Source organism: Dreissena polymorpha, chromosome 5 (assembly GCF_020536995.1).
Source record: "Dreissena polymorpha isolate Duluth1 chromosome 5, UMN_Dpol_1.0, whole genome shotgun sequence".
NCBI classification, from domain to species: Eukaryota; Metazoa; Mollusca; class Bivalvia; order Myida; family Dreissenidae; genus Dreissena; species Dreissena polymorpha.
This window is the reverse complement of record NC_068359.1, coordinates 20,076,508-20,087,445: the sequence shown is the minus strand read 5'-3', so window position 1 is coordinate 20,087,445 and position 10,938 is coordinate 20,076,508. Positions and strand designations below refer to the sequence as shown.

The window sequence follows — 10,938 nt, the reverse complement described above, 5'->3', positions numbered from 1 at the left end:
CTGAGCAAAAATCCAATTTAGGCGGATAGTGCCGTCCCTGATAAGCCTGTGAGGACTGCACAGGCTAATCTTGGACGACACTTTACGCACATGCATTAAGCCCAGTTTTCTCAGAACGCGACTCAATTAAACTCTGTTGAATGACGTTGGACCGTAATTGTCCTCGTTTTTGTTGATATGCTTTTTATATTGGTACATTGGTTATGTATTTGTTAAGCCTTTTACACATCAAGTTGTTTAATATTCTTGGTGACAACTATATACGAAATATTGTGGAGAGACAATTAAAAGCTTTTACTAAAATTTATCCGTTATTTCAATTTTAAGAAACGTTTTAGATTTATCAACGGACGACTCAGTTGTAATTGAAAATTTATGTTTAGTATTATATAATAGTATTTAAGTCAATACATCTTTAGATTTTAAAATACAGTTGGAGACAAAACAAAACCTAGTTATCAAACTATCAATATGATATTAATCGGTGCAAGGCATAGTTCAAAGAATAGTTCCAATCGCCAAAGATCAAAGTTATTTTTAATATTCTTAGAGCGGATTTGATTTAGATCTAATAGTTATTATCTCATTTTTGTGGTTTTTGTTTCATAACAAAGGATTATTCATAATGTGTCTCTTAGGTCGATGCTTTAGTGTTAAGTACAATAATTCATGGGGCAAAATATGTCATTTGAATTATTCGTGTATTTTTTAATGAAAGTAGCTGAAAATAAGGAACGTCCATCTAAGTTTTATTAGAACACGAAGAGAACTCAGACATTGAACATTCAATTGCAAGTGCATGTAATCAATGAAAATATAATAAGACCATATACATTGCAAATTAATGTGTGCGATGAAAAATGTAAACCGACCATATAAATTGCAAGTTCGTGTACGCAATAAAAATAAAATACGACCATATGAATTGCATAGTCCATTTACGTTTCAAAAAAACGAAATACGATCATATCGATTGCAATTAAAATGTACGCATTGAAAAAAACAGTATGAATTGAACGTTTATGTACGCAATGAAAAATGTACCACGACCACATCAATTGCAAGCTCGTTTTCGCAATGAAAAAATGCAATTCGACCATATCAATTGCATTTCCATTCACGCAATGCAAAATGTAATACGACCATAGCTACTCATCAAACACACCAACAACACATCACACTAATTGTCTTCTTGTTCCTCTTCGTCATCCTCTAGTTCAGACTTCCACAGCGTAAGATTGTCCCTAAGCAGCTGCATGATCAGCGTGCTGTCCTTGTACACGTCTTCCGGGACCCCTTCCAGTCCCTCAATCGCTTCATCAAACGACTTCTTCGCTAAATCACAAGCCTCCGTCGGAGAAGCCTTGATTTCGTAAAAGAACACACTGTAATTGAGAGCGAGTCCGAGCCTAATTGGGCTGGTCGGCGGCAGTTTATCGTTGGCGATATCTAGAGCTTCTTGGTAGGCGTTCTCAGCGTTCTTGATTAGAGCCGCTCGATGGGGAGCGGTCTCACTGCAGATCTCCACCATGTATCTGTGGTAATCACCTTTCATCTTCAGAAAGAATATCTTGGCAGCCACGTTCTCGGGATTGGGGATGAGATTCTCGTTGAGCAGTTTCAGGATGTCGCCGCACAGCGTCTGTAGCTCGGTCTCCACGCGACGCTTCATCGTCTCGCAGACAACCTTTTGTCGGTCTTTTAGGTCCTCGCCGAGCTGAAAATATAAACCAGGGGCCCGATTAAACAAAGATCGGACGACACATTTTCATTTAATGCATGTTTGCAGAAACCATAAATAACAATGATTCCTTAGGTTAATTGTTGTTTTAATATTCTTAGTATCTTTTTCATGTACTTCATTCTAAGAAAAAAATGTGTGACGCAATAACCTTACCTACTTAACATTTGCGAAAACCTTCTATTCACAATACCCACAGATGTATGCTTAAGCCCGTGGTCAATTTATAAATTAATTTATCCAGATGGTTTTCGATATACACCTCATTTTGCATTAAAAAGTCATGGTTCGGGCTAAAATGTCATTTTTTGTTTACAATTCATGTTTAATTTGCTTAACAATTTATGTTTAATTTGCGCATTGTTTCACTAAACAAATGACCCACTTCCGTTTGGTATTTCCGTGAATACAACTAGTCTAATTCTTTTTACACTTAAGAACGCCGGAGAAATCGGTTTTATTTTCTTGTTTAACGGGTCCCGTGAGGGTCCCGTATGTTTATTGCTGATTACAATATTTTGTATACTTTGAAAGCGTCGCGTTAAGTAACACAATAAAGCTTAATGAACTTTTCTTCGAGTTGATTGCATCTTTGTTCGTATTATGCTACGCATGTAAATCAATGTGTGCACATATATTTATTATTTGAAGCCACATAATCTAGTCGTATCTTATACTTGCCTTAACGTAATTGATACGATTTGGTCTATTTTATCTAATGATATGTAATGACATACAATTTTTTGTATATCAATGAGATTAAATTGATGTTAACTGTTATGTGTTGTATTTTCATTCGCAATGCTACAGGAGAAATAAAACGGGTACAGAATACCACTGGACTCAAACTGTTAAAGTATATAGTTTATTTTGAAGGAATCATTTCGGCTATTTTTATCTTCGTTTAAAATATTAAAAAGTAGTTAAATAATATGCTTAAAATATAGAAAACATGGAAATGTGTAAGTTGCGATGATGATATGCATAATAGAATCACTGGAAATATAGAGAAGCATTATTGATTTAGCGAATGAAAACGTGCCTTATCGTCTCCTTTTTGGCGGTAATATTGGCGCTAGCACACCAGAAACTCTCAACGTCTATTTCTATTTTATGCAAATGAGTATTTTTTCGTTAATATATTTTTGCAAACATAGTGACATACCTTCGTATAAGTGAAGCATCCTATAAAATGGTTAAAGCATTTAACTAAAAGCCAATAAATTAAATAGCTGCTTTTTACTATTGATAATTGAGGGCATGTTCCCTAATTATGCGGAAGACTGTTTTAAGTTGCTATAGGTTACTAAACCGAATAAAATAGCTTGAAAGACTATTGTATTCTTTTTTCATTATTCAAAAAGAAATGTACAGCCCGTTTTTCATCTTCTTAAATTCATTATATTGCTAAGATGTATTTGAATGGAAAGATTGATTTATCATAAAGCATATTTGTTTACTTCGTTTAGCAAAAAAAAAGACTATAAATATTAGTAAATAATATTGGAAATAATTGTTTCACCATTTCATATTCAAGGGAGAGTAGTGTAAAGGAAATGCGATTCTTCACAGTCACTTCCCTTTGTTACAAGGTATGGAGACTATTATTAAAGCGTCGTGATTAAATGCATTACACTGACATTGAATATCTACTTCATGGTGCTTGAATTTGAAATCTTAATCTTGTGAACACATAGGGAAGAAGCTTGTATGGTTATATTTTATCCATTCTATTGGGTTGATGGTAAGGTAAGATGTGCCTCAAATACAAACCAAGCAATATTTTATCTGTATGTAGGGCTAGACTGTACACTCATTATTGTTTGTTTTTTATGCAATCATAATATGTGTTCTTTCAGACAGAATAATAATAATAGTGGTGATTCTGTCGTACATAAATGTATGCATGTATTATTCATATAAAATGCATTTGGATTCCTACTTATGATTAACCTGTCCTATTTTTAATACACATGTCAACATGAAATATTTGTAGTTACGTTTAATAAATGATCAACGTCCAAATTTTAGGACAAGCAATAAACATCACTGATTATTAAAGCACATAATTTTAGAAAGACGCTTAAACAATTTCTACGTAAATTTATTGCATGTCAAATAGTTATGAGACATTAACAGTACCCAAAATAATTGAAAACCATTGGTGGTTTTAAATTATGCCAAACAATGAATTTACTTTACAGATACCAGCATCGGAATACCAAAGATAAAGTAAAAATATTTCAAAACGATCAAGGAAATCGAACATCGTAATCGTAAATCGATCTATTAAAAATAAAACCGATATTGTTGTTGCTTTTGAAATTTAAAAAAAATGACATAAACCAATTTGCAACAAACGTTTTGTAAAATGTCATATTTACCAATACCGTAAGTCTATCAAAGCAATAATTTGGACTAATTATTTTGAATAGCTATTAGCGTCATTAAACACGACACACGGTGTATTGTGTATGACTGTTGAATAATTATGCCTGCTCAATCGAAATTCTATTGATACCCGTTAATATAAGTTCAATGATATAATAAAATACAATTAAGTGGGCTCATATATATTTCAGTTAATATATATATATATACCGATGTTTTATAGTCGATAGACCTCTTGAAAGCTGTGTCTCGATAATTTTTGCACTTAAATATAATTAAATTAATAAATTAATAACTTAAATTATTTCATGAAAAAGTAATTTACTTTTAAAGAATGTTAACGTCTTATCTGTCATCACGCCCCTTATGGTTATTCTGGTTCATCGTATTTTGTGTTGTGAGTTTTACGCCGTAGATTGAACAACATGAATACAACTCCCGTGATAAATTATCAAAGCTTGTGTTAAATGTGAAACTAAACTTAGTCAACATTCTAAAAACTTGTGTAAAATTCGAAACTAAACTTAATCAAAATTATCAAAGCCTGTGTTAAATTCGAAACTAAATTTAGTCAAAATTATCAAAGCTTGTGTTAAATTCGAAACTAAACTTAGTCATATAAGCCTCGTACTGGGAAGACCAGACTTAATCAATGTGCGTAAACTGTCGTCCCAAATTAGCATGTGGATTCCACATCGGCTAAATGACTGGATATTTTTTAAAGAAGAGACTTCCGTTGAACGAAAAATTCCATACACGCAGAAAGGTTCGTCCCTGATCAGCCTGCGCGGACTCCGCAGGCTAAATCTGTAGCGACACATTCTTCATATGCGTAATCACAGTTTCCCCAAAACGATGATCGTATGACGTTCGTTGGATCGTTTACGGGCGGATATGTTTGGTAGATATCTAAAGCATATTTATTGTTGCAATCAGTGCCCATGTACATGCAATAGTTTTAGCAGAATAGGCGGACTTATATAATTGTTAACATTCTAACTAATCTCATTATGGCATTGTCGCCTTAAGCTCGAAGCCTTTTAAAAATAAAATTTAAGCTCTATTGCATCGAATGTCTATTTGAAACGCTCTCGAGTTGGTTTACTGGGAGCAGAACAAGTACTTGGTGTATATCGGGAAATTAAAAGAACGCTCCGACAGTGGGGATCGAACCCGTGACCTCCCGGTCGCTAGGCGAACACCATATCCACTACAACACGGCGACCTCTAGAAGCTGGACTGGTTGAAATGTAAAATTAAAAGTAAGAATCCTACTGTTTTTTTTATAAAGATTTGCGGAAACATATTTTCGGTATCTGTTTATTTTCAAACGTATGTTATTTAGCTTTTTGGTTTTGAAAACCGCTATCTTTAATTATAGTCTTCGGTATAATTAATCTATATCTCGAAAGGTCGCTGTTCTTTTATCAAAGCACTAATTGCACCTATTTTTTTTAACAATACCAATATAATACTGTATACACTTCAAAAACCAATACTAAATACTAACGCATATACTAGTCCTAATATTAAAGTGGTTGCGCAAATTTTTTGATGTTAGTGGTGCATGTGACCTTATCGTTACTTGTGTGGGTTGATTAAACAGTGATTGGTATCAGGTCTTATAAAGACATAATCAAGTCTCTGGGAATCCGGGAAGAATCAGGACTAATATTTGATGTAAAACGTTTCCCGAAACGAAGGGATCGAACCCGGGTAAAGGTTGTAAAAAGATATCATGTCCGATATGCTATTCCGGCCTCTTTTAAAGCTTACAGCTACCCTACATTATTTCTACTTAGATATGGTTACCTGCTTTTAATGTCTACCAACATTTTCCACCGTCATTCGCACATTTGCTCGAATAAGCTTGGCTTCTTTGCAAATATTTTGGTTTTAAACCAAGCTAATAAAAATAGGTCAACAATTGTTAATGAGCGATAATGTAGTGATGTGCACGTGATGTTCATGCTGGTATAAGTGCTGGTTACTGTGCTGGTAAAATTACTGTTGCATGATGGGTCATTGTCGGCTCAGGTACCACCAAAAAGTACCCCGGGAACTCTTATGTATTCTCCAAAGTAAGATGTACGGACAAATGACGTAAAAAAGCGTACCTCGGGGCATGTCCGGTTGCCTTTTAGCGTATTTTGCGTACACTGCAGTATACTTAAGTCTATTTTGGGTACTTTTAAGTAGTAATTGAGCCGACAGCGACCAATTGAGAATACCTGGTACCTTAATATGCACCAAACCCAAGTATCGATCGGACACCATATTCATAACTGAACTGCTTCATATGATAACCTTACAATTACCTTAGCGTTTAAGACTCGCCAAGACGACCGCCGGCTGCCGACAACGTTCTTGTACGCCACCGACAACAGGTTCCGCTCTTCCTCGTCCAACGGCTCGTCTTTTGACGACAGACTAATTAATGACGTCATTTCTTTCACCATGTCGTCATATCGTTCCGCGTGCTCGCACCATTTTGCTTTCGCCTTAGTCAAATCTCTGGACGCCATTTTGGAATTCCCTTTTGCCGAGATGCGCGCGCAAGTACCGAGTTTTACACACGAATTTTCAAAATCCGAGTTATAGACACGTTTTTTAAAATCCGACTTCCAGACACGAAAACACTACCGCTATGTTATGTGAGTCAAAGAGTTGCACGATAGATGATAGATGATAAACTTTAACCGTCAAGCTTGTTTACTAGATGGCGTCCTTGGTTTGTGCAGTATATTGATGTAACTGTTAGTCCATGACTCGTGGTGTCCGGCACGTACGAAGAGTGAGTTAACACTTTTTGTTTGTTGCTGTCAAATACCAAATCCAATAGAAATTCTACAAACTGTGACTCTAATTTTCCATTTTTCGGGGTTAAAATATTTCTGAATGTTTATTGTAAGAACGCGTTCCACTCTCTTGATTTTTACCTATACGCGTGCCTTATGGCTATCAACGTTTGGTAAAACTAAACTTGACTACGCGTGTAGAATGTGTACGCGTGTTAACCCAAAATGTTGTCCAAATAACAATATTTCTTTTAAGACCATGTGACACTGTAGTGGATATTTGTTATATGTTATGTCTTTTGCTTAGTCACTAAACTGTGTTGACTTCCGAATAACGATAAGGTTTCACTAAAATATCCATTACGTTATTTATTCATTGCACGGTATAAAAGCGCTGTTGATTATATTTAAGTTTATAACTTCGGGAGATATTATTTCATTGGTGTTATTGGATGATAATGATATATTTAATAGTTTAAGGACTGACCTCAAAACTGTTAAGTTTTCATTTGTAAATTTGCATGAATATGTGACAATAAAATACATTCCACAATTCTGTAGAATGCCTTTAGGAAACAACGTAATTAAGCCCAGTAATATTCAAACACATCATGTAAGGCACAAATGCGAAACCTACGAATAGATAGGTAGGCTTAAAATAGTTCACCTTTTTGCGATATTTTTCCCACTTAAATAGGGATTTTCAATGAAAGAAAGCTTTATAATCTCTCATTCAATATTCTATCTTTATAGGTTATAGTTATTTAAGCAAATACAGGAATGATCGCATATAGCAAAATAATCGAAAACGCAGCCTTAAATAGCGAAAATAGAGCTTAAAATTTCAACAAAAGTAAGGTTCGGTCGGGTTTGTAGAAACAAACAACTTTTCAAGCTTTACAAACTGCCTTAAATCATTCCGTATACCAAATTATTTTACCTCCGGTAAAACAATAGTATATTCGTAAGCATTTCATAGATAAACAGAGAAGAGCGCGAGGAACAATGGGTTGTCTTCTTCCGCGTATAAATAGGCTCAACGGAGTGAGGACGCCTGCACAATAGCGCGGGGCAATCAGAAAGCCCGACCGGGTGGATAATGTTACAACCGCGGGTATCTGTTTCACGAACCACTACAATACAAGTCCATGTAAACTGTCTTTCGCATAACCCAGTTAGAGATACACAAATTGGGTATGTTTTAGTAGTTATTGAATGTAGTTATTGAACGTAAATTGCGTATGTACTATAGTGTAAAATGTACCGCGTAAAATTATTACTACCGAACATGTATTTTGGAGTAAAAATTAATACCGCATATACAAAAAAATATTAACGTATATGCGCAATGTTTGTAGAGTCTTATTTTTATTCAGATTTCGGTGAGAATCGATCATATGGCACAGTGAAGAGTAACAATTTAGTTGCTTTCTCTTAAAATCGATTATTTGGAACAGTAAGGAGGAACCCATTAATTGGGTTCACTAAAACGATTATTTGGCAATCAGAATAACACATAATTTTGTTTGACTGAAAGCCGATTGTTTTGCACAACAAAAAGAAACGTATGAGCCCTGTTCTGAGAAAACTGGGCTAAATACATGTGCGTAAAGTGTCGTCCCAGATTAGCCTGTGCAGTCCGCACAGGTTAATAAGGGACGACACATTCCGCTTTTATGGTATTTTTAGTTTCAAAAGTCGCTCCTTACCGAAAATCCAGTTTAGGCGGAAAGTGTCGTCCCTGACTTGGGACGACACTTTACGCACATGCATTAAGCCCTGTTTTCTCAGAACAAGATTCATATAATTTGATTTCACTGAAAACCGATTATGCGGAACAGTTTAAAGTAACACATAAATCGGTTTTACTGAAATTAATTAATTAATCAATAGTAGAAAATGAATTGGTATCTACAAAAGTCGATTAGATCTATTTTGTACAGTTAAGAGTAACAAATAAATTGGTTCCACTGAAAATCAAATACATGTATTTTACATATTTAACAGTAACACATCAATTGGTTACACTGAAATTCGATAAGTTGGTACAATTTTTATTAGCACATTAAATTATTTTAATGAAAATCGATAATTTGGTACCGCTAAGATTAACTCACAGATTGGTTTTGACCTAAAATCCACTATTTGGCACAGTAACGAGTAACACATAAATGTGCTAAGTTAAGACTAACACATACACTGGTACAGTCAATAGTAGCACTAACATTGGCACAGTTTTAAGTAGAAAATATAATGTGACAGTAAATAGTTACACAGAATTGGCACAGTTTAGAATAACACATGAATGACACAGTTAATATAAACACATAATTTGTTTGTTTTTATTGTCAGTCGTGACGAGAACTCAAAAGTCTTTTGTCTTGGGTTGTTTTATTTTGTATGAATTATGAAAATAGTCTTCGTATTGTATATTTCGTTTATTTCTCTGTACAACGCTTACCATATGAGTCGTGTTCTGAGAAAACTGGGCATAATGCATGTGCGTAAAGTGTCGTCCCTGATAAGCATGTGCAATCCGCACAGGCTTATGGGGGACGACATTTTCCGCTTTTATGACATTTTTCGTTTGAATGAAATCTCTTCTTAGAAAAAATCCAATTATGGCGGAAAGTGTCGGCACTGATAAGCCTGTGTATACTGCACAGGCTAATCTGAGACGACACTTTACGCACATGCATTATGCCCAGTTTTCTCAGAATGCGACTCATATTACGTCAATGGGATTGGTAAAACATCTATATGCATCAAGTATATTTGAGCCTCTCTTTTGGAGAAACGGAACTAAGCGGCAATGTGCGTAAAGTGTTGTCCCAGATTAGCCTATTCAGTGCAGACAGCATAATCAGAGAGAAAACACTTTCCGCTTTTATTGAATATTTCTTCTAAAGGAAATCTCTTCTTAGCAAAAAATGCAATCTAGGCGGAAAGTGTCGATCCAGAGTAGTCTATGAGGGATGCACAGTTTATGCATTAATCCCCGTTTTCCCAGAACTAGCCTTATGTCTATCAATGATGAAACAGGATCACGTTAAGATTGAAGTTTCTGTTCATTTTGTGTTATGAGATTAATAAAAAAATATTTTAAATTGACCAATGAAATGAAAAGTATTGAAAGGTAAGATTGGTTATCCAATCGAAACTCGTATAAATTACGTGTAACCCTCGCTTTGGGAAAACGCGGATTAATACATGTGCGTCCGCACAGGTTAATCAATGACGACACTCGCCGCTTTTATTGAATCCGCTTTTTAAAGATTCTCTCTTCTAAACGAAAATCCAAATCAGGCGAAAAGCGTCGTTCATGATTAGCCTGTGCGGATTGCATAGGCTTATCTGGGACGACACTAACGTACATGCATTACGCCCCGTTTTTCCAAAACGAAGCTCCATAATTAAACCACTGAAAGAAGCATACCTCGCAAAGATCTGTATCGCCTTAGAAAATGTTGACCTCATACCGATTTGTTCAAACAATTAAATATATCTTGAGGCAATTTTTGGCGTCAGTGCATAAGATCAAGTGTGACCTAGATTTACAGTGATACATTCGCAGCGGAATAAATAAATGCACAATATAACTAAACACAGTTTACTATTTACAGCGGCAAACATTTTTTTGATTTACAACAGTGGTTAATGTCTAGAAAGAAAGATGTATACATTTTGGAAATAAACTTTACTTAATTTTTACGTATGTAATTAAACAAAGATGTTTTATTTATACCTTTCGACAAACCACAAAAAATGTAGATAATACTGAACAATATAACTCATAGCGTTTCAGTATCAGAATGCTGAATTCACTTACAGTATTAACATAAACTTTACAAATCATGCACCAGCACTTAGTATATAGCAGTTAGTTACTTATCTCTAATGCACTGGGCGTATGTGCACCAAAACGTACTTTTGAAGATACCGTTCAATTAATTTTTATTTTAATTAAATAAAAAAAAATTTACGTACTGTGAATGTTTTTAGAACTCA

The 10,938-nt window shown here is 34.9% G+C and overlaps 1 protein-coding gene across 1 annotated transcript; it reads right to left on the bottom strand.

Annotated features, from left to right (window-relative positions):
* Nucleotides 1-733: 733 nt before the first annotated feature.
* On the bottom strand, nucleotides 734-7,069 carry LOC127882249 (14-3-3-like protein 1). Its single transcript, XM_052430789.1, has 2 exons — nucleotides 6,451-7,069; nucleotides 734-1,717 (listed from the first exon to the last, which is right to left on the bottom strand). The coding sequence occupies exons 1-2, from the start codon at nucleotides 6,655-6,657 to the stop codon at nucleotides 1,181-1,183; spliced, it is 744 nt and encodes a 247-aa protein (XP_052286749.1). The 5' UTR covers nucleotides 6,658-7,069; the 3' UTR covers nucleotides 734-1,180.
* Nucleotides 7,070-10,938: the final 3,869 nt, after the last annotated feature.

What these genes read in the sequence shown, in the direction of transcription:
- LOC127882249 (XM_052430789.1), bottom strand. Translation starts at nt 6,657, where the DNA reads ATGGCGTCCAGAGATTTGACTAAGGCGAAAGCAAAATGGTGCGAGCAC. An exon ending in GGCGAGTCTTAAACGCTAAG is followed by an intron (nt 1,718 to 6,450) that starts GTAATTGTAAGG and finishes TTATATTTTCAG; the next exon opens with CTCGGCGAGGACCTAAAAGA.